Source organism: Gopherus evgoodei, chromosome 8 (genome assembly GCF_007399415.2).
Source record: "Gopherus evgoodei ecotype Sinaloan lineage chromosome 8, rGopEvg1_v1.p, whole genome shotgun sequence".
Lineage (NCBI taxonomy): Eukaryota > Metazoa > Chordata > Testudines > Testudinidae > Gopherus > Gopherus evgoodei.
Genome location: NC_044329.1, coordinates 78013413 through 78038199, shown reverse-complemented (window position 1 = coordinate 78038199; position 24787 = coordinate 78013413). Strand labels below are relative to the sequence as shown.

General features: G+C 41.3%; 1 protein-coding gene across 4 annotated transcripts in view; it reads right to left on the bottom strand.

Annotated features, from left to right (window-relative positions):
* Positions 1–23500, bottom strand: part of ARHGAP29 (Rho GTPase activating protein 29) — a 76617-nt gene extending 53117 nt beyond the window's left edge. For 2 of the 4 annotated variants that reach the window (XM_030572608.1, XM_030572611.1), the window contains exons 1-2: positions 23368–23500; positions 19583–19928 (exon numbers count right to left, since the gene is read on the bottom strand). In XM_030572608.1, the coding sequence (XP_030428468.1) occupies positions 19583–19844 (262 nt within the window). In that variant the 5' untranslated portion in view covers positions 19845–19928; positions 23368–23500. Of the gene's footprint in view, positions 1–19582; positions 19929–20134; positions 20154–22541; positions 23101–23367 lie in introns of those variants that run through there. The other 2 variants (XM_030572609.1, XM_030572610.1) reach the window with 2 other exon arrangements.
* Positions 23501–24787: the final 1287 nt, after the last annotated feature.

The window sequence follows — 24787 nt, the reverse complement described above, 5'->3', positions numbered from 1 at the left end:
CATAAAAGCACAGGCTTATTAATTCAGCTGAGAACATAGGGAGATTTAAATATAAAGGGTTGTGGCCAAAAAGGAAAATTTGGACTGTATACCAACTAACACCACCACAATAGAGGAACCCCAGACCAATCAAGCATCCAAGTTGGGAACCCTTGCTATAACTGCCTTTTAAGGTACACGTTTTGGAGATCACATACTGTAACACTCAAGAATCATCATGGCTAAGAGCGTGTACTAAAGAATGCAGGACTTAAAACAAAAAAAAAAAAGAGATGAATAACTGACACCTGTATTGAGACCCTTACCTACCAGAAAGCATAATTCCTGTTAGGTGGCCATCCGCAATGCAGAAATTCATTTTCTAACTGGCAGAGAAAGCCAATCAGAATAATTAAGCATCATTCTCTCTATTTTGATCTCTGTTGGCATCTTCATTTCAGTCAATCCTTCCAAAGCTGCTAACTGACTGATTCAAGAAACATCGATGTTTACTTCCCACTAAGAAATGGACCCTCTGTTGTTAATTGGCATCAGCAATGGAAGTAGAGGATTCCCCCTACTGGCCCTCACTAGTGGAAGAAAAAATGGGCAAACCATTTTCACACAGTACAGTAATCCCAAACAAGTGCAACAAGGTGCCTAGAACAGAGTGTGTAACAGGTGTTACAAATAATTCATCCCTCTGTGCGCTAGAAGTCAAACCTTTGTCACATCCAGGAGAGGTGGTGGCAAACACACACACAGCTGGAAGGATCCATTATCAAAAGAACAATTTCATAGAGTAGGTGTACCTCAACACTTGCATCAGAACTGTAACTACAACTGTAACGCACTGAAGCCTACTTAAACTACTTTAAAACTGTTTCTCAATGTTTACACACTGTGCATAGTTATCTGCATAGTTAAAAATTGTCTCCAGGCTCTTAAAAATAGACTAGAATCCTTAGAATAAGAATACATTTTCCAGGCTTTTTGCAGCAATTTATTATTTAGATTATTTGGTTTACTGATTTTAGTCACTGGGGAGGAATCAGTTTAAGCCTACAGATAATACTACTTGGCTGTAAAAAACAAAAAACAAAACAAACAAAAAAATCCCCAAGAAGAATACTGTGCCTCCCTAGAAATACAGATAAAATAGAGGCTGGGAGAGATTAATACCAAACTATCCTGGAATGCAAGTTATCTGGCTATATATTCTTTAAACTAACTGCATGTAACTCTTACTATATAGTGAGCTCAATTTGACTTAACTGTGTATGACTCCCAATTCAGTCTGGTAGAACACTATTTAAAAGCCAGGGCATGCAAACAAGATGACTAAAATAGTATATATTGAACTTAAAATAATCTATTTGCAACTTGAGTTACATAAAATAACACTTACTTGCCCAGAGTCTTTTTAGTAGCTGAAACAAAGTTTCCCCTTCCTAGGAGTCTGCCTTCAGACTCTGGTCATAACGTTGACTTGTCCTATCTGTGGTAACCACCAATGGCTTCTCCAAATGGGAGCCTTAGATCCAACAATTGCTAGATAGGAAGCACTGTGTAAATGGCCTCAGAACCTTTGCCTGGCCATCTGGCAACTCCATGGAGGGACAAAGGAGGACAAAAGGGAAAATAGCTGCCTGTGAGGTAGAGGGACATCCCTTCAGGTTCTCTCCAATGTTCTGCAGGTCCTAAACAGCTCAGATCTATGCTAATCAACTCAGCCTAGCACTGCTGTATGCCAGATAGATACCTGAGTGACAAAGGCTGGAGTCGAAAGAAGTTCTTGAGAAGCCGAGAGAAGAGAAGCCTCCAAGGGAATTCCACAGCACTGAACTTCACAAACACAGGTTTCAGTATTTTTCAGTCAGCCACCTTCTGCAAGTAGTCATGTGATACTTCCCCATTTTTTCATGCGTTTTATTTTTAATGCAAAAATAATCTCAGTTTAGAGAACTGCATCCATGTAACCCTTGCATAGTTTTAACAAAACAGATGAAGGAAAAAAACCTTCTAAAGGCATTATCAGTTACTTTAGTAAACAAAATACTGAATTCAAATGTCTGTCCTAAATTCATACCTTTCAGATACAAATAAGGCAGAATTAAAATGACTAATTGCCATGTGCACTGAGGCAAAAAGAGCTTAGCACAATCATTGCATTGCCTTAAATATGATAGCAACTTCAACACCTTAGATTCAGATTTTGAACAATGACCATACACAACTTATCTAAAAGTAGTCCTATTACATCTGAGTCCAGTGTCTGCTTTAATAGCTGGAACAGTGTTCGGATCCTTTATTTGTCTAGTTTGATCAGAATTACTAAATGCCAAGTTAAGAATCCTTTTCTGCTTCATTTCTAAGAGATAAGAGGCACGCATAATAAGCATTTATGGGAAGCAAACTAATTGCAAAAGAAATCATGTGCTCATATTTCTTCAAATGTGGGAAGCAGAACTTCTCTTTACTCTTTGATTTGAAGTTCCTGATTCAGCAAAATATATAGTAAATTAATGCATTCATTCTTTAGAAGGAGTGCAGAAGTAGTTGAAAATCTGAAGCAATTCCTTTGTTCCTTGCACATTCCCCAAGCCCCAATTCCCATTTAGAACATTAATGCTAAGTGACCTAAGGAACGAATTTTCATTTCACCAACATACAAGAGGAACAGTTAGACAGTGAAGTTCGAGTGTGCATTTTATCTGTTCATTTGATGCCACAGAAGTTGTGTCATTTTAAAGTATGCTTATAATCAAAATGCTTATGTGAACAAGGAACCTTCTAACTCAATGTATCTGGTCCTAAGAGTCAACTGAGTCATGATCAAGCTACTTTATTGTGGGGGAGAGGGGCTTGGCAGGAAGACAATCAAGCTTTTTATTGTTTCCAGGAGCACACGCACAACATTGATATTTATTTCAGTTTCTGACTTCACTTTTAGAAATGATGCTATAAAATGCAAGAATACATTCATTCCAATTAAATTATTATATATAGAGATTAACAGCATTCATTTGCTATAGATGAACTATTGTTAATATAATGGCAGAAGAGCCACATTTCTAAAACTAAAACATGGAGACCTTTTCCACTTCTGAACACAGAAACTAATTTTGACAACAAAAGTGGGAACTTCAAAAGTACTCAGCATTGGCCTAACTGCTCCCACTGAAGTTAGTGGGAGTTTTATCATTGACTTCACTGGGTAGAGAGAGTTGAGCAATGATGAGTGTTTTTGAAACCCCCAGTCATAAGGCTTTCACTAAACCACACTGTATTACACACATCAACATCCAGGACTGGATTAACTGTAGGTCTTAGTCTACACTACATGGTTAGGTTGATGCAAGGCAGCTTACACCAGACTAGTTGTGCATCAACCTGACTCCTGCTAATTTAAGTGCCTTTAAGAACAAGCTATGAAAATGTAATAAAAACTATGTATAAAAAGATTCCAGAGGACTCATCACTGTGTTTTGATCTCAGCATAAAACAACACTAAAATAATTCATGGACAAGTTTTCAGAACGATGGTCATCTTAGGCACATAATGAATGCTTCAATATCATGCTTGTGAAATTTGCATAGGTATATGCATATATATCCAAAGCTAGGATCACACAGAAGTGTGTGTACTTGAAAATTTGACCCTTGTTTTCACTATAAAATTTAATATGTTGAAGTGTGGCATTTAAGATTTTTAAATAATTTTCTTAAGATAAGGCTATTGGAATTTAGGTGATATGCAAAGATAAAGTATTTGCATTCTTCTGCACTTCTGAATGATCTATGACGGGGTCCCCAACGTGGTGCCTGCGGGTGCCATGCGCCCACCAGGGCGTCTAAGTGCACCTGCATACTGGTTGGCGGATGAGCATCCGCCGAAATTATGCCGAGAAGCTGCGTCATCCAGAGGCATCGCCGCCAAAATGCTGCCAATTTTCGGTGATGACAACTCTGGATGACACTACTTGTCGGTGGCATTTTGGCGGCATTTTGGATGACACCTATTGATGTAGCCACTTGTCCGCCGCCATGGTCCTCCGTGGCTCGTCGTCTGGCACCCACCAGACAAAAAAGATTGGGGACCACTGATCTCTGACAAGGTCTGAACAATTTGCTTCTGTCCACAAATTTCCTTCTGCTCCTTTTTATTTTATAAGTATCATAATTATCAAATCCGGCATTTTTAAGTTTTACTGGAGGATTCTTAGAAGGATCCAAGAGCTGGAGAGGAAGTTCTCAAGCCTCAACTCATGAGGTGAGGATGCTTGAATATTTAACAAATCGCTTCCCCCAACTGTTTGTCAGCATTTTTCAGTTAGAAAAAACAATGCAACAAGCAATTTGACTAAAAATCCTTGCCCACTCAGCTGGTCAGGTTTCCACTGTTTAACTTCTTTTGATGTGGGTCCCACTAGCTGTTCATTCCTCTAGCAACTACAGGAAAGTAAAGAATTACAATTTTAAACAGAAGAGAGAGGAGTTTAATAAGTAATATTTAAAGTCTTCTCTGTACATCATGAAGTATATATAAACAAAATTATCTAGCCATCAATTTCCCCCTTTTTGCAGGTCATCTTTAAGTGCAGCAAGTGTAATGTAACCTCTCTAAAAGTGCATACTGGTATTTTCTTAATCACAATATTTTAGGTAGGGCTGTCGATTAATCGCAGTTAACTCACACAATTAACACAAAAATTGTGATTAATCGCACTATTAAACAATAGACTACAAGCTGAAATTTATTAAATATTTTGGATGTTTTCCTACATTTTTATATATCATGTATTCTGTGTTATAATTGAAATCAAAGTGTATATTATTCTTGATTACAAATATTTGCACCATGAAAGAAATAATATTTTTCAATTCACCTCATACAAGTACTGTAGTGCAATCTCTGTCGTGAAAGTGCAACTTACAAATGTAGATTTTTTTGGTTACATAACTGCAAACCCCAAAATAATGTAAAACCTCAGAGCCTATAGATCCTCTCAGTCCTACTTCTTGTTCAGCCAATCGCTAAAACAAATGTTTGTTTATATTTACAAGAAATAATGCTGCCCTCCTCTTATTTAGATCAACAGAAAATGAGAACAGGCATTTGCATGGCACTTTTTTAGCTGGCATTGCAAGGTATTTACATGCCAGATATGCTAAACATTCAAAGTATGCCCTTTCATGCTTCGGTCACCATTCCAGATGACATGCTTATGACGCTCATTAAAAGAATAATGTGTTAATCAAATTTGTGACTGAACTCTTGGGGGAAAATTTTATGTCCCCTGCTCTGTTTTACTCACATTCTGCCATATATTTAATGCTATAAGCAGTCTCGGATGATGACCCAGCACATGTTCATTTTAAGAACACTTTCACTGCAGATTTGACAAAACACAAAGATGGTAGCAATGTGAGAATTCGAAAGACAGCTAAATCACTCAACCCAAGGTTTAAGAATCTGAAGTGCCTTTCAACATCTGAAAGGGACGAGGTGCAGAGCATGCTTTCAAAAGTCTTAAAAGAGCAACATTCCAATGGGGAACTACCGAACCTGAATCACCAAAAAAGAAAATCGACCTTCTGCGGGTGGCATCTGACTCAGATATTGAAAATGAACATGCATCAGTCCACACTGCTTTGGATTGTTATTGATCAGAACCCGTCATCAGCATATATGTATGTCTGCTGGAATGGTGTTTAAAGCATGAAGGGACATATGAATCTTTAGTGTATCTGGCACGTAAATATCTTGTAACACTGGCTACATGAGAAGGCCTGTTCTCATTTTCAGGTGATACTGTAAACAAGAAGTGAGCAGCATTATCTCCTGCAAACATAAACAAACTTGTTTGCCTGAGTGATTGGCTGAACAAAAAGTAGGACTGGGTGGACTTGCAGACTCTAAAGTTTTACATTGTTTTGTTTTTGAATGTATTTATTTTCTGTACATAATTCAACATTTGTAAGTTCAACTTTCATGATAAAGAGATTGCATTACAGTACTTGTATTTGGTGAATTAAAAAATACTGGTGTTTTTTTTTACAGTGCAAATACTTGTAATCAAAAATATAAAATGAGCACTGTACACTTTGTATTTTGTGTTGTAATTAAAATAAATATATTTGAAAATGTCAAAAACATCCAAAAGTATTTAAACAAATGGTGTTCTATTATTGTTTAACAGTGTGATTAATTTGCACGATTAATTTTTTTTACTCGCTTTACAGCCCTAGTTTTAAGTTGCTCTTAAAGGCAGATATGTAAATTATTTTAAGTTGACAAAACTGAAGTTTCCTATAAACGTTTATTTTACACTTTGAACATCCACATGTGCTCAAAATACACATCCCTGCTGACTGCTGATCTTAGACTATAGCAACAAGTGAACATTTGTTCTGAAGGAATGCAGACTATGTGGCTGGGGGAGGGGAAATAGTATCAACCACAAACCAGTTTGCTAACCAAAGGGTCCATTTGGTTGTTATTTAACCTTAAAACTAACAACAAAATAACTGAAAGAGCAGTATTTAATATCCATCATTAACAATCTGCATTAGATACTCTGCAGACAACTGTAAAGACCCAGAAAACAACTTTGCTAGAAGTGAACTTCACAATTTCTTTTGTTTACTGAGTAACAGATACAGCAGTATAATTTTTCTATGCATGTGATATTTTACAGTTAAGATGAAGAGTTCTGCAACAAGCTAGCAACATTAATATGGCAATTATTTCCTGCCTAGTTAAAGTCTTGGTTGCAAGATTATTATTTTTTTAAATACACTTATTCTTGAAACCCATCCCCATCTTCACTTATTTTTGACAGTCCCATACCACTCTCTCTTTGGCAGCCATTTAGAAATCTATACATATGTACCACAACAAACCATACGGTGAAATTAAAATTGCAGGTACATCAGTGGTTTGACGGTATTTTACCTTTAAAGAACTTTACTGTTAATAAAAATCCAAACATTAAAAATCCAGAAAATGTAAAAGTTATATGCCTGTGTATGTGTAAGTGGTCTTAAGGTCTACTACCCAACAGAGGAACAAGGAACTCTGCTCCTCTCCAGCAGATCTTAGGAGCCTGGTGAGCGCAGGGGGAGGGATAGCTCAGTGGTTTGAGCATTGACCTGCTAAACCCTGGGTTGTGAGCTCAGTCCTTGAGGGGGCCACTTAGGGATCTGGGGAAAAAATCAGTACTTGGTCCTGCTAGTGAAGGCAGGGGGGCTGGACTTGATGACCTTTCAAGGTCCCTTCCAGTTCTAGGAGATTGGTATAACTTCAATTATTATTATTAGGTCTGATGGCTACAAAGACTCCTATTAACCACCTTGTAAAGGAGAGTTCTGATGGTGCAGATCTGAAATCTGCAGAAAGAGCCTTACTCTCATGAATCTCTATAAGATTCTAATGTCTGATTACCCAAGAGTCTGCAAGAAATAGGAAAAAACGGCAAGCAGGATGCCTGGGAGTCAGAACTACGGGTAGTTTGCAGGGAAGGGGTGGCAGAGCACCAAGAGGGATATTAAAAAGTCTTACCTCACATTCACCATCCCAGGTTTAAGCTAACATGAGCTCAACTATTAGGTAGAGTATTGGTACTGCAGACCCCAGAATCACTGCAGGCCAGATGGTCACTCATACATAAGGCTATGTTTTAGTCATGGGTATTTTTAGTAAAAGTCATGGACAGTAAACAAAAATTCACAGCCCATGACCTGTCCATGACTTTTACTAAAAATATCCCTGACTAGAACTGGGATGGGGTGGGTCTACAGGTGCTGGCAGGGGAGGCGCAGCCCAGTGATGCAGCACGGGTGCTGGGGAAAGGGATTGGTGGGACTGGGTCAGGCTCCTTACCCAGCTCCTGGGAAGCAGCAGCCCCAGCTCCATAGAGCTCCACATGCTGCCTCTACTCCGCCCTGGTCCCGGTTCTGCAGCTCATGTTGGCTGGAAACCATGGCCAATGGGAACTGCAGGGGCAGTGCCTGGCTGCTGGTGGACGCAGCATGTGGAGCTAGGGGACCTGAGGGAGAGGACCCCCCCTTCCCCAAGTTAAGCAGCGACCCGAACCCCCAGCCTTCCCATACCCAAACTCCTGCTGCTGGGAAGTGTGTGCGTGGGGGGGGGAGGCATGAGACTGCCCCAGCAGCAGCCAGTGTGACTGACCTTGGGATTGCCCAAGCTGCTCAGGTGGCTCCTGGGCCAGCTGCACGAGGCTGCTGCAGACATCACGGAATCTGTGACTTCCGTGACAAACATGGAGCTTTACTCATACACAAATGCAGTCAAATGCATTTAAATATACAGTTAGTCCATTAGGGATTAGGTTTGGACAGCAGCTATGGAATACAAAAAGGCATCTGAAGCACCATGTTTCAACCCCAAATTAGTTTTTGGTATAGCTATAAAACCATCAGAGAAATGAGACAAACTAATTATCCGAGAAGTGATAACACTACTAAATACTGCTGTAGTTCAGTTTGTCTACACTGCAATCAAAGACCCATGACATGGCTGTGGCTGGCCCAATTCAGCTATCTTGGGGCTTGGGCTGTGGGGCTATAGAATTGCAGTGTAGAAATTTAGGCTTGGGCTGGAGACTGGGTTCTGCGTTCCAGCAAGGAGGTAGGGCCTCAGAGCCAGGTGCCAGCTGAGCCTGATTGCCTACACTGATATTTTTAGTCCCACAACCCAAGCCCCATGAGCAAGAGCCAGCTGACCTGGGCTCTGAGACTCAGTGCTGTGGGGTTTTTGTTGCAAAGTAGACATACCCCAAGTTGCCAACGTCCTGAAATTCTGCAGTTGTTGTAAGAGGATTCAACCATTTAATGGTAGATGTTCGTTTATTTTTCCCCTTTGTTCAGAATCAATTCTGCCACGGCAGAATCAATTTGCCTTTCTTTACCTGAAATTGTTTTGACTTTTCCCCAAGATACATGAAGGTTACTTAGTGAGCAAATTAACGGCTTAGGTATATAACAGCATTATTTTATGCTCCCGTGGCCACTGTTAAAGATAGATGCTCTGTAATAAAGTAATGATATGCTTTCTGTACTTCCATAAAATTAAATTCATAAAGAAACTAAGACATGATCAAAGAGGAAGTCAACAATGGCAGTCTGAAAACAGTCTGAGAGGCAAGAAACATTGCTTATCTTGCCTCTCACGAATTCATATGCTGCCTCCATAATTGGTGCTGGGCACATTCAACACTTGGAAAAGAAAAAGAAAAAAAACACCACCACCTAGAGCTTGGCTCAGAGCAGCTAAGTTACCTGCCATTCTCATGCATTCAGATCCTCAGTTACAATTCAAGGGACTCTCAGGGTATGGCTACACTTGCATTTCAAAGCGCTGCCGCGACAGCGCTTTGAAGTTTCAAGTGTGGTAGCAGCGCCAGCGCTGGGAGAGAGCTCTTCCAGCGCTGCAGGTACTCCACATCCTCTAGGGGTGTAGCTTGCAGCGCTGGGAGCCGCACTCCCAGCGCTGCGGCACTCTTTACATTGAGGCTTTACAGAGCTGTATCTTGCAGCACTCAGGGGGGTGTTTTTTTCACATCCCTGAGCGCGAAAGTTGCAGCACTGTAAAGCGCCAGTGTAGCCCTGGCCTCAGACATCATCAGCCCAATCCTCCTATTGGGAAAGCAGTAGCTTTCATTGATATGCCAGAACTATTCAATCAGAAAGGCACTGACAAGAATAACAAACTTGAAGATGTTTACTAAAGGAATACAAACTATTCTTGCTATTATAACAAGTGATCATTGTATTTTCTCCTTAATTAACCCATGCACGCTACAGCCAATGGCTGCTGTCAGATTTCTGCATTGATTAAAGATAGGCAGGCTTTTCAGTCAGCCAGGCTCTAGGAAGCATATGTGGAAGTTTATGTTTTGGACTAAGAAAAAATACAAACATAAAGAAACAAAGTTGAATGCAACAATGATTCTACAATATTTTTAATTTGATTAAGACATTGACCATGACAGGACCATCAAGACCAAGAACTAAAGGGGATGCAGGAAGCAGGGGATCTTTCATCTTTGACTCTGAGGCTTCATCTACACTAGATTAAGAGCTGGTAGCACTAATACAAGATTTTCAGATAGGTCCTTAAAGGGGCCCAATTTTTCAAAAGAGCTGGACACCCTCACTCTGAAAATCAGGACTCAGATGTCTGAAATTAGGCAGCTCTCAAAAAACGAGGCACTCAATCACTTGTCATTTTAAAAATCCTGGTCCCAGTGTAACTAGGGTGCAGGCATTTCTAACTAGTACCATCCAGCTGCACTAACGCTGGATCAATGGAAAGTCCTAATGCAGATGCTGCTTCATGGAAGTCATCCTCCCAGCTCCCAAACACAAACAGGAAAGTAGGTGCTCACCTTCCTATACTATTTTCCTTCCTGCCCTGCAAAACTCACCTTGTCTTCCACTTGTTTGGGGGCAGAAGACCCATCCACAGGCACCCTTCTCTCATGGCTGATCCAGCAATTCCCATAACGTGGCACCTATTCTACTCTGCCTGACTGAACGGGAAAGAGCCATAATTGGTACTTAATTTCTCTAGCAAGGCTGCCTTCTCTGCTCTGCCCTTGGTTGGCTGTATGACAGCAAGGCAAAGACATCTTATAGAGTGCACAAGAGTTGTGACCTGCACCGGTGTAAGACACTTGATTTTACATAAGTCATAAAACATGCCAGCCTTGACTAAGGCAACTCCACAACTACCCCAAATTAACACCCTCACTTTTCACTAGGACATAAAATACATGAGCAGAAGAGGTACCCACCTATATTTCCCCTGCACTGAGAGGAAATAACCTCTATGCAGTACCATACTTTTTCTAACAAATAGAAAGTTTTTTTTTTTTTTAACATATAAAACAGGAAAGCCTGCTACTCGTTCTGATAAGAAATGTAACACACTTCTTTCCAGCACCATGGACTCAAGTATTCCAGTATCTACTTCAATGGTAGTTAGTATCTGAGACCAGGGCGTTATCAGACTCTTAGAAGTCATACTGCAGAATTTGATCTTTAGAGACATTTGATATTTAAGTGTGATAATTCTATTTTGTAGTTATACAAGAAAAGCAGAATTCCAAGATACTACATTACCATTTTAGAGCAGGACTACAAACATTACTTACAGCAACTGGAGACAGGAAGAAGCTAGGATGACTCCAGAAAGAAAGAAGCCATTATTCATTAAAAGAACTCAGAACCATGCATATAGCATATAAAACTATACTTTCAAGGTAACTCTTACCTCAGAGTAAGAAGTGGTTATTCTACACTCAAAAGTACATTCAGATATACTAGAATTAAAATTAAGCACATAGTATAGCTAATTTAGCATTTTAATATCCAGATGTGCATTTTACCCTTCTAATTACTCAATGTACCATCACGATACTGACTAAAGATGCAAAACAGTAAATTTCAGCAGGTATAGTCGTGAGAGAACTGTACACTACACATTTCTAAGCCGTCGAAACGGCAGAAATATAAATCCTTGTCATTTACTACATTAAAGCCAAAGCGCAAAAAAAGTGCTTCTTCCTTCTCTAATTTGATACAATTAAGGATCACTATTGTAACAAAGTGAAACATGGTTCTAGTAGAGTTTCCTCAACATTCTATATAAGCTGAGTTAATGGAACTGGACTCGCACAAGGAACAGAAACTATGCTTCTCTAAGCACTCCCACCTGGTCCCCTTAAGTCAAACTAATGGGGATCAATATCAATGAGATCATTCAGAATGATGCTTCACCATGCACTATGTTGGTGACATCACAACAAAACAAAATGATAGTGGCACCAATCTATATATGTTTTTTTTTGTGTTTTTTTTTTACTTTAAAAACTGGCATACTGCACGAATTTGCAAAGTTAAATATTTTGGATTTTTTTTTTTTTGGTCAATATTAAACTTTGCAAGCTCTGTCTCACGCTTTTGGTTTGAATGGGTGAGAATGTCCACTCAGTGGCTATATATTTTTTTTTTAATAAAATGAACAAGGTGGCTTTTTTCTTATCTCTTGGAGAAACTGGATAATGTAGGGCAATCTCGTCTTTTTCAAGAGCAATCCTGTGCCTCTGAAGAATCCTGTCCTACCCTCTTGTTCAACATGCGAGAAGCAAATGGGCTAGTTGCATGGGTTACATGAGACACCTTCAATATGTAAATACCACCAAATTTGGTTCCGAAGAGTACAGCTCATCACCTTTCTCAGAGTCTATTTGAGACTGAGGCATGGATTAGAGCAAACTGGCTGAAACTCAGTCCAGATAAGAGGGGATGTTGGTGGGCTGAGAAAAGCAACTGAATCGTATGGTAAAGTTTATACTTGTTCCTCTGGACCAAAGGGGTGTGTCTGTAATTTAGGTGTTTGGTTAGATCCTCTGATACCTGCTTTCAGGAGTAGCCAGAATAGTCTTTGCTGATTTAAGCTCATTGATTAGGAGGTTGCAGCCTTCTCGCCCAGATGCAGACCTCACTACTATGACTCATAACTAGACAGAATTGACAATTAACTTTTATTTTTAAGAAATTTATTCTATTTTTAACCACTTTAATTTTTACAATTGCATGAAATTAAAGGGGGGTTTGGACAGCACTGACAGCGAGGCTGCAGGGGATTCCCAGAACCAACAGCAGGGCTACAGGGGGATCCCTTTATGGCTGAAGGGCCCAAAACACCCAGCCACAAGGAGCAGGGGAGACTGAGGTCCTGGCCTGGTGGAGCAGAGACCCCCAATCAGGAGTCCAAGGAGGATAAGCTCCCCGGCTAGAAGGGAGGCCACCTGCTGCTGAATGACTCCTGCCCAGGGACAGCGCCTGGACTCCCAGATTGTGAGAGGGTGAAAGAAGAGTACACATGACTGCAGAGGGCTCCCTGTGCTGCTGCAGTGCTGAGGACACCCCATCCCTGCAGGCACAAGTTGCAAGGGGAAGGCTGCACTTGTGCAGGACTGCTGCCTATGGATTTTTTATCATCAGTTTCAGTGTCTCAGCTGAAAGACACTTAACTTCAACTTTAATCAAATCCTGACAAGCCTACTCATAACACTGTCAAGCCAAGATCAGATTACAGCAATGTGCTCTGCTTGTGGCTACATATTAAACACATACTGAATCTGGTACAGAGCGCAGCAGCAAAATTGTTAAAAGATCTCTCTCACTTGTGCACCTACAAAACTTGTGCTGTGTGAACTGCAAGTTACTAGGTGTAGTTCAATGCATTGGGGTACCTTCATCCCCACACTATATAGAAAGCATGATGTGGAGATTTTCAACATCAAAGGACAATCAGGCATCCAATTCTCATTGATTTTTAATAGGTATCTGACTGCCCTATGCCTTTGAAAGTCTCCCTTTAGGTGTCCTGGAAGCCTCCTACTGAAGAGATCGCCACCCTCTCCCGGCATTACTGCTGCAAGTTACAGTCCGAGGAGGCAGTTTTAGGACACACTTCAGGGCTGACCACCATACAGGTGCTTTGGAGAGAAGGATGAGACTTAAATGTGGGTCATTTTTCCATTTGCTAAACTGCCTATGAGTTATTTTTGGGATTTTTTAAGAAGTGTTTTGCTGTGTTTTTAAAGCTGTCTGGAGTTTAGGATTGGCACCTGTGTTGGTATGTTTTAAAAGTACATAAGGAAACCTGAAATCTGAGGCACCACTCAACTAAGAATACAGCATCTCCACTGCTTGATGCAACTCTAAGTGACCAGATCAGGTCCCAGAAAAGATGCGTAGAAAAGGGTTACCTATATTTTTTTTTATCACTAGGGGAAAAGGATTCCTCTAAGTCATTAACAGACTTTAGAGAGTGTCCCAGGAATTCAAAATCTAGTTTCATGCAAATAGCTCGTGTGTCCATTTTCATTCCATTGTGTTATAAGAGTATTGATGTCTTTATACTGGCTTGGCCCATTATTTTGATTCCCTCAATGCAGAAGAAGTACCTTTAATCTCACAAGACTCTAACGCAACTGACAGTGACCCTGAGGGACAACGGAATCTATTATTTCCAGACACCAGGGAAATGTAGGTCAAATCTGAAGAGTCAGCTGTTTCTGCACTACCCACAAGAATAAGGATGCCTAACCCTAATTTTGATATAGGTGGGAAACAGCTGTTTTCACCACGAGATCTACTAATTTTAATTTATGTAATTTAGCCAAAAGAGATCCAGTCTTGAAATTCTTACTTAAGTGCAGAACTTAGACCAAGACTTTCCCCTTTAGCCGCACTGATTTATTATCCGACTAGAGAAACAGAGAAGATTGATCTTTTAACAACATATGGACAATGATAGATCTGGGAGTTGGGTAAAGTCCCTCTCAGGAAGAACCTGCTTCAGCTGATCCTCACATCTCATGAGCACAACACTCACTTTGAACTTAATGCCTGGACTCAAAAGGAAGGGGTATTCAGAGAGAGGGATAGAAATCAGGTTAGCCTGTACACTGCCTTATAAAGTTTGACAATTATGCGCCACAAGAGCTATTCAAAACCGTCTTCCGATAAATTTAGAGCGAAGGCTCCATTTTTGATCCACTCAAACAAGCTGCCATTTCAGTTTCTCCATATAAGTAAAACTATTTCTCTAGCTTGGTGCCTTGAGCCTGGGGCTTAAAAAATGGATCAGGTATCTGCTAAGTGGAAGACTAAACCTACTAAATAGAGGTAGACACACAAACAAGAGTGGGAGTGGTCCCACCAATGAGGACCCTGGCCACCATGCTGGTGTGCATCTCAGCCCTCTATAACCAAAACTTTTGAAAAGGAAAAAGGCTTTGGCTTACGTCCCCAACCTGGAGCCTCCTGGCTGTTGTAATTTTCCTTGACAGGTATCTCCTACTCTACAGCAACCAGGCTGCTGTGAAGGGTGGAAAAGATGACCAAAATTACTCTACTCTTTCCCCCAACTACCATTTTTTGGTTGTTCTTATTCTGTGAATAACTTCAGAGTCTAACAGTGCTGCTGCTCACAAAGCAACATGAAATTGACATGATTCAAAAGTTTTGAAGCCTCCCAAATGATTCTGAACAGCCATGCACCGATAAAAGTCTGATTAATATTGCCTTGGTGTATCACACCTCATACAGCTCTGGACCAGAGCAAAAGTACAAAAGCTATCTGCATGCTCAGGAAAATGGCACTGGATAGTTTAGACACTGTTCATGAGAGAACCTACCAAGCACTATCCATAAGCACTAGAAACAATTTTGTAAGAGATCAAACTTTCCACTCCTACCAGCGGAGTGGATTTCACAAACTCTGTTTAAGTCTCACTTTAACAACAAACAACAACAACTGCTAGATAGGACAAAGTTCTGACTAAAGCTTATTAGAAACCACGAAGAACAGTACTGCAGTGATTTGCCAATTACTTTACCTTAGGTTAAAAGCAGCAATCTCCCTGAAGTCCAAGCAGCAAAAATAATTTTTTTTGAAAAGTGTGTATTGAGGTTCATTTAATTAGCGCAAATGGAAATGTCACTGCAGTGGACATAAAAAGTGAGAAGACAAACATATAGCATTCTCCTCTCTGGAAATCTCTGCAGTTCAGTATTCATGTAATGTAATGTTTGCTGCTTTACAAAGCATTAGATAAAGTCCACATTCAAAAGGAGTTTATGATTTAGTTCAGACACAAATACATTCATCAATACAAGGTAACTTACCTGAATAGTTTACCCAAGAGTACACCACTACCTCAGAAGAACCAGAAAAATGATAAAACTGAACCATGGGAAAGACTGCCAAACCCTTCCAACAGGGAAAATAAATGCTAATCCAGTTGGAAATTTAGCACCTAAGCCTATTGAAATCAATGGGACTTCTGATACTGACACCAATGCAAGAAGACTCAGCCCCTGAAAATTAGCTGAAGCAATCTGTCCCAGATCAGGGTACTGGGTAAGTGAGCCTCTGCATTATATAACCTTCCTCCTAAAGTCAAAGCCCGCAATATTAGCACTAACAATAATAGTGGCAAAAGAAGTTGTCAATCTGCACTGAAAAGGCAAAATATTTATGGAGTCAAGACACAACACTTAATACAATCAGGAAATATTTGTCAGATAAATGGAAGTAGGTAAAACACAGCAATGTTGAAGTGGCAGAGGCCAGTAAATGGTTGCCTGTTATCAAGTTAACATACCTACGTATGCTACTGAACACAAATTTTTGTTTGGCAAAATAAACACTTTGCCCAGGGCTGCCCTTCCAAGAGAATTCTGGTACTACTTAACCTATAACTTATTTTACCTTTTCAATGCAAAACTGAGAGATCCATTGGCAGCAACAGGTGAAACAGCATACAGTACCTACACATCCAATGTCTTTTGACTTCCAGTATGAGATCAGCCTTTGCATAGACAACATGAGGTTGTTCTATTGATTGATGATGCATTGCTACAGCACACTGTATGACAGAAAAATAGTTGATGGTAGCACAGAAAACTTCAGCAAGTAGACTTTGGGTTCTCTGAAAGACTTAAGTTTTCCCAGGATAAAAGTCTGCTAAAATGAAGCAGCTCTTCTTATCTTCTCCAGGAAGACTGCTGGAGAACTGGAGGACGCGCCTTGGGAACTATACTATGGTCGAGTGCAGTAATAAATCTAGATAGATGGCTTCACAGAGCCTGGACACAACAAAGAAGAGCATTTAGGATTGCACACAATGACCAAGGTTTGCCAACTGTCTGCTGGAACTTAACCCAAGCAAGAGGAGAGACATGGACTTTGCTTGCCTGCTTTTAAGTCACATCATGAGGTCACCTGAGGGAATAGAAAAAGCAGCAGTTGAGAGCTGCATCTCCAACTGTGTTATGTGCGATAAATGCAACTGCCTGTCCCCAAGAGAACAACATTTTAGTGAATCTAGGCACAATAGGCCACATTTTAAAAAGGTGTTTAGGGACCTTAGGTGCTTTTGAAAATCCCACCAGGCACCTATACATCTTCAAAAGTCTGGTCCAGTGATCTTAATTAATCTCTGAAGACAGCATAATTTTGAAGAAAGTTACACCAACACCTCCAACAGGCTGCTTTACAGTTGTTTGAAGGTGCACACAATTGGAAAATTATAAATTAATTACAGCTTCACTGCTAGTTGGAAAGATATGATTTGACATACTAATCATGAAGTCCAGTATCCTGACTCTGGCAGTACTAATACCAGATAATGCAAAGGAAAGTTTCAAATTTATATATATAAAAAATGCACCAAGTCACTGAAGTAATGATATCCAAAGAAGTCAGGAGAAATTCCTTCCTGGCCCCTACAGTTGATTTTACACTCTGAAACTTGAAATTAGTTGGATAATTTCAGAAGGTGGTAAATCATAAATACTATTAGTGACCAAAGTTATCCATCCTTTTATATGTAAGCAGTGTGTTGTCTCAGTGACCACCTGTGTCAGAGACTTCCACACATAAGTTACATGTTGCGTGCTGTGGCTTTTCCCTGTTTATTCTGAAATTTGCCAGCTGCTAACTTCAGCCTAAATGCTGGGCCAATTTATTGGTCAGCAGTACAAAGAAGAGCACCTCAGTTTGAAAAAGTTTACCTTTGCATTATTTGATATCTGAGATTTTTTTATAGTTACTGTTACATACATTCTTAGTCTGTGTAGATGTATTTTGGACAAAGTGTCAAGTAACAGCACCCAATAGATGCAAAAAAATTTTAAAGATTCATCCTTTTTAAAGATTGTTAATTTCATAAGCTGACAAAAATGAAAACAGTTTATTAAAGTTATTATTGTGTGATCTAGACTAAAAAGAGATTGCATAACCTATCTTCCACACTGTATTTTGGGGCCTTTGAGTTTATTTATTAAAACTACCTCTATGGCTGCTAGAATACACTTGTGTTCTGGCAGTTGTTTCCTGTGGACTGTCCGTTCAGATGTTAATAGGTGCCAGATAGATGTTTGACCACATCAAATGACCACATCTACCGTGTGTCAAGCTGTGGTGAACAACAGTGACACTTAAGTCAGTATTAGGCTTTAAAGTTATCTGTACATTTAAGACTTGTTCATCACTTTTCTGTTGCAACTCTTTCACTGTAACTGCAGACTCAAAACAGTCTATTGTTTACAATACGGTAGCTACATTCACATCCTGAATCTCTCTTTTTTTCCCTGTCTAAATAAAACTTAGATTCTGGAGGCCACCTCGACATAAGTGGGAATACCTCAAATGACAGGAAAGTAGCATTTTCCATTCCAGCTAACATTTATTATCCTTGTTTGTAACCAAAGGCAGTTATTGGGGTGATGCTAAGTCAGAAATCCTCAGAATATTTATGAGAGAATTGTTACACTGACCCAAAATCTCAACAGAAATAGAGGACGCCCCACACTACAGATACAAACATAACCAAAGATTAGATTTAAGAAATCATAAGCCATATTAATAACAGCAATAATAATGTTTTTCTCAGTGAGGAACCACTTGAAGCTGCAAGTATTAGACCATATTCACAAACTAGCTCTAGCTATTATACAGACTACTGTGTCTACTAAAAATGTTTAATGTGCCACACACTTCATGAAAATTAGAACTTCAGAGGATTTTTCCTTTCCTAAAAGAAGATAATTAAGTCAACCTGCTCATTACAACTCTAGAATGGCAACTAAGAGAAAAGGGACAATTAGATGGTAGTGGTGGAAGAAGGAAAAGGAGTTGCAATGATCTATGGGTAAAAACGGGTGGCAGAAACTGCTAATAGCAGTCAATGGATCCCATGCCAGACTAGTTTGGACATAGCTCAGAGTTTTAACAAGAGAACCCCTCTTCAGAAAAGCTTTCCTGCTGTTGACCAAGAAAAACTGAAAGCATTTCCCTTTCAGGAAAAGACAGGGTGACCAGATAGCGAGAATGAAAAATCGAGACAGGTGGTGGTGGGGTAATAGGTGCCTGTATTAGACAAAGCCCTAAATATCAGGACTGTCCCTACAAAATTGGGACATCTGGTCACCTTAGGAAAAAGAAAAAAAAAGTGATGTGTTCCAGGAGGATGGGCTAAGAAAGCAAATTTGTAGTTTCCACATGCTAGCAGAAGATGGTAAACAAATACATTGGCCTGGAAAAAGCAAGCGTTACAGAAAAGTTAAATTTCATTAAAATTAGACTGGTAACAGTTATAATAGCATGGAAACTGGATCTTAGCCAAAATATCAACAGTATACTTTGTAATTACAAAAACATCAGTCATCAATCAGGACTGATTTAAAGTTTCACTATTTTCCAATGCCAGTTCAGCCAGTCTGATGGGAACCAGACTTTCCCCTCCTTTTTACTCAAGTCTTTACCAACTGTATTAGCTTTATGTTATGTCTCATTAGGAAACAGAATGTACTGTGTTTGATGAGGAAACGTAGCACCCAAAGTAACATTCACCACTTCCTGTAATCATGCAAGTATTTGGCAGAAAGAAAAAACAAGTAAAAACCACAGTAATGTTTGCTGCTGTTCCTATTGGGTACAGCTGTGTGTGTGTGAATTTCAAACCAGCTAAGAAATAGGATAAAGTAGCTGACATACCTTCTGAAAGAATGGCTTCTTTCAAATAGAGTAGCACATCTGCAAATTTTCTGACATCATTCACCAACTGCATGATGTATTCTGGATCCACAACAGGACTGTCATAGCAATCAGAGTTGGAGCTAATACTGCTCAGAGAGTTGCTCTTGCCGCTGCGCCCCATTCCCCAGTTTCCTGAACTGGAGATGGTGAAGAAATTGGATGTAGACAGTCGGGCTAATCCCAAACCACGCTTGTTACTTCCACCGTTCTGGCGCAACATTCCCGCTGATGCAGTACTTATAAAATTCTTGCAGCTAACATTCAATGTCACTTAACGTCCATTTGAAAGGCCAAAGACGAAGCCCTTAAAATTAATAAGGAGTGGGGAGAAAAGAAGGTGATATTTAATGGAAGAGAACAACATTTGAAGGGTAAAATTTTCATACTGACAATGCCTGGAAATATTTTCAATGTTAAATTCTTGGATATGGAAACATTTAATCAAATTGTTTTAAAATCCTTTGATTACCTGAAGTTATAAAGCAAATAACTAATTAATGCTAGCATTACCTGAAGACCAGGTGGAGGTGGTGCATGAGGGTAGTCTATAGGCTTTGTCCTGGAACTACACAAACTAATCTCTAAATTTACTCCAAAGAACTGTTCTCTTTCCTGAACACGTGTTCATGAATCCCTGATTGTAATAAACTCTATAATGCATACACTGAGGCTGGGTTTACACTATAAAATTTTACCCTGGCTGAACAGTTGCCAACAACCATGAAAAACTGGCATAATACTGAACAAAAAACACATGGACAATTAGGCCATGTTCCAAGGCTGCTGGAGGGGGGGGCAGGGAGGAAGTGGGGCAATTTTCCCGGGGCCCCACAGGGGCCCACACATTCTATAGTATTGCAACTTTTTTTATATGAAAAGGGCCCCCAAAATTGCTTTGCCCCAGGCCCCCTGAATCCTCTGGGCAGCTCTGCCATGTTCAACACCATTCAGTTAATAAGATTGTTGGTTATCATGTTTAAACATGGTAACATTTCATAGGGATCTTACTGGCCTACCACAGTTGGATGAAAAAAGGAAAACAGTCTGAAAAAGGCTAAAGTTTAATTGCAACATGGGATTTTAAGCCAACTGCCATTGTTTCTAATAACAGTAACTCACACTAAAAACATAAAGGAAGGCAAAGAAGCTACTGAGATTCCAAAAATGTAACTTCTTTAGTGTGTCAGATATTGAGATTCAATCTGTAAAACCTACAGGAGTTAATTTCAGGGAGTTCTATTTTATTTTAGTACAGTACTTTTAGGAAATTCACTCCCAAAGAAAGTTTGTACTTTGGAATGAATAAATTGATATAATTAAGCAGCCATCTCTATTCATTTAATTTACGAAAACCAGAGTCATTCCTACTTCATTGTGCCAACTGAAGTAATTCACTTCAAAGCATAAAGCTCCAGGTAGCAAAGTCAGGTATGGTTCCATTTTGATAAATGACTACATTTATCGTCTAAACACTAAGAGGAGAGAATTTATGTTTACATTGTATGTCTAGCTCACAGAGGAAAAATAACTGCAAATATTATAAAGGCCAAATCTTTAAGACTTTGAATTGCAGAGATTACAATACATTTGTTAGCACCTCAGTGAAGTTGCTAGTTTAACTATTTTTAATATAAACACGAGAAAGCAAGAATTATAATACAATTGTAGGTATTCACTGCAGGTTGAAAGGGGTATTGTATACATTTTTTTAAATCCGTTTAGACAATTTAAAGAAGCCAGTAACTCCTCTGTTCTGAATACTATATGTTCTGACAGGTAGCATTCTCATGCATTTCCATTACTTTTCTCCTTTTGTTTTAAAACTACCAGGAATAATAAAAAGGAGAAAATTAGGTCAAAAAAATTTATACTACAGCATTACTGGTTTGTCAGATGCTTAAAAAGAAAGAAAACGAAGCCAGTTTAACTGCCCTGTAATATAGATTGTTTTGAAGTAGTATGTATAACACTAAGAAAATATATAAACAATGCTGAAAATGAAATTAGTAATTCCAACATAACAACTACATTAATAGAAACCTGCTAAAGTGTGTGGAGGAGGTGATTACAGGTGAAGTTTACATTAAACAAACACACTGTTGAGCAAAACATTTGTGCAACCTTCCTCAGTTCCCATGTGTTAGCTTTCTGGCTTGGAGACTACTTTGCAATTCTGTCTTTCACATAACCTCTTCCTTCCTTCAACAAGTGTAACATCTTCTACTACTGAGACATAAGCAGAATTTTCCACTGTATTTAAAAGGGACACACGGTCAAATTAAAGACAGACAGTTTCAATAATGAATTTAACATAGTTTTGGGTACTTGACCAGTCCCCCTTTATATGACTATGCTTTTAGATTTCCCTCTTCTGAAAATGTTTTTCTTCTCATCTACTACTACTGTGTGACTAACTTACACAAAAAGGGGAAGACAGCAATGACTATTCAGGAGACACGGTAAAACATGTATAAACACTTAACATAAAAATTTAAAGATATTTTCCTATACTCTTTCAGTTGTAATATTAGGAATTACATAATATTTATCTCCTTTAGTCAAATTTTTGCTGTAGATACATTCTTCTATTTTTTCCTCACTTGTACTTGCCACAAGACAGAGGTAGGATACGTTTCCTCTCAAAACACACGTATTTAATTACTAGAAAAAAAGTTTCATGTTCGTTCTTATACACTTTTTTTTAGGCTAGAGTCTCTTGATGAAAGTCCAAAACAACTCTTATAAATATCTCCAGACTTCGGTTAAGAACAAGTAGTTCCCATCACAACCCATCCTCTCCCCACTCCCCTCCTCCCCCCAAATAAACCAACCAACCCACACACACACCCCAGACCAACTATTCCAGAAATCTGCACCCTCAGCACAATTTTCTCTCGCAGACGATAACATTTCCTACCAGGGCCACATTTTGAAGAGTTCCTTTGGAGCGAAAATCTACAAAACTGTTTTTTAAAGGAACAGTAAAAAGCTCTCAACCCAGGTTGTTTATGAAATGCAGCCAGAGCACACAACAGGGCTCCAACTGGGCCCGATTACAGCGAGGGTTTGCCTCCCACGCCTCGCACACGGAATGTCTCGCATTCCTAGCAGGACTCTGTACGGCAGGCAGGGGCCCCTCGCCCAGCCGATGCAGCCAGCTGCCAACTCGCACGTCCTCGTCCTCCTGCCCAGGATTTACATACAATGGAGAGGAGCCGCTCGCAAACACACCGCAGGGGGAAGGGGGAGGCTGAATGCAATGGGCGCAGGTAGCAGCCCTGCCGGGGAGGAGGAGGATCCCCGAGGGCCGAGCCGAGGGGGACGGGGCACTTCATGGGGCAGGAGATTTAGCGGACTCTCCTAGCCGCCCCTCGGTCCCCTTCGTTGGCCGCAGGCAGGGAGGATGCCCCGAACAGAGGGGCCCCCGAGGGTGGAGCCCAGAGCGCATGGGGACGCAGGGGTCAGACGGACCGGCCCCGCCAAGGGCGCACTTTGACTGGAGAAGGGGGGGGCGGATCGCGGGGAGTCCCTACTCCAGCGGCGACAGCCGAGTCCCGAAGCCCCTCAGACCCCCCGTCCGGACCCTGCTCCCCCCCAGGCCGCGCCCTCGGCTCCCCTGCACCCGCCCCTCGCAGCGCCTGGCACGGCCCCTGCAACCCCAAGTGGGCGCCCAACGCCCCGGCCGACAGCAGCTGCCCGGGCCGGACACTGGCGACAGGACGCGCCCCGGGCAAGGTCCTCACCGGACTGAGGGCGGCGGCGGCGGGGAACGCCGTGAGATGGCAGCAGAAGCAAGTCCCCGAGCGCAGGCAGCAGCCGGGCCGCGACGGGCCCCTGCGCATCCCTCCGCGCTGCCCATTGAACTCACACCCTCCGGCCAGCGCCGCTGCAGCCCGGCCCCCGACCGCTCCCAGCCCCGCCCCGGGCACGCCCCCTCGCGCCCGCCACCTCCCATTGGTCAGCTCCGCACCAGAGGCGGGGCTATGCTAATAGCGCAACAGGTTGGGAGAGGGAGTGGGAATGAGGACTCGGCGCTGAGGTGGCGGGGAGCACTGGGCTCAGCGCAGCCCCTGCTGGACGCGCCCCGCCGACAGCACCGCTGAGAGGGGAGCACGCAACGGGCAGCACGGCGTGTGCCTCAGGCGGCGGCGCGCGCCAGCCACTAGCGGCACCGCTACGCAGTGTTCAGCCCGTAGCACCGTGCAATGGGCCGGACAGCGGCGGGCGTGCTGGGGTTCCCGCTCGTGTTGCAAAGACTGGCTCATGCGGCCCAACGTGGCGGCAAACTCTGGAATGCGGCGGCGAAAAGCTGGGTGCGAGGGGGCTGGAGTAGGGCCTCTGCTACCTGCGCTGTAGTGTCAGAACTGAGGGGGCGCGTTCATCCCCAGGTGAGGTTGCTCCCACCCACCTCACCACAATACTAGACGGTGGAAAGAATCTAGTGGCCTCTTTCCAGCCACAAGTTTGCAAACCCAGCCCCAATAATAATATAATAATTCCTGGAAAAGCAGAGTTGTACATCAAGCCCCTCATCAGGCTTCTCCATTCCCAAGGCAGCATCACCGTCATCTCTGCTGTCACCTCTTAATCCTGATTCTCCAAAGAGAGGATGCTGGCGTTGTTTCAGCTATCTCCCAATCCTCCTATTCATTCCTGATCTCTACTGGGGCAATGGAGACGTTGTTTTCTTCTTCCTTTTCTTGCTCTGACCACCCTCACCATCACTGTACATGAGCCTTGGTGCTGTCCTCAGTATTTCAGGTGGGATTGATGGGTAAATCCCAAGAGTATGCTTTAGGTCTTCATAAAATAATCAAATTTTCCTCACTGCCTTGGGCCTTGCTCCAGCCTCCAGCCCTTTTAATGTTTGCCCCTGGTACTGATTAATGATTATGCTGTATTCAGCATCCACTTGGACATTTGGTCATGGGCTCATAAGCACTTCAGCTGCAACTGGATCTTCTTTTTGCCCCTGTTGGTCATCACTCCAAAATGTCTGCTTTATACCACCAAGCATAATTGACAAACAACACTACCAACTTACCAGGAGGAAAAAAAAAAGCTGCACCACGTGATTGTAAGGAGATGCCTTCTGAGACGCTGATAAAAAATTATCTTGCTACATCCATGGAGAAGTCAATGCTATGGTGTGTATAACACTAT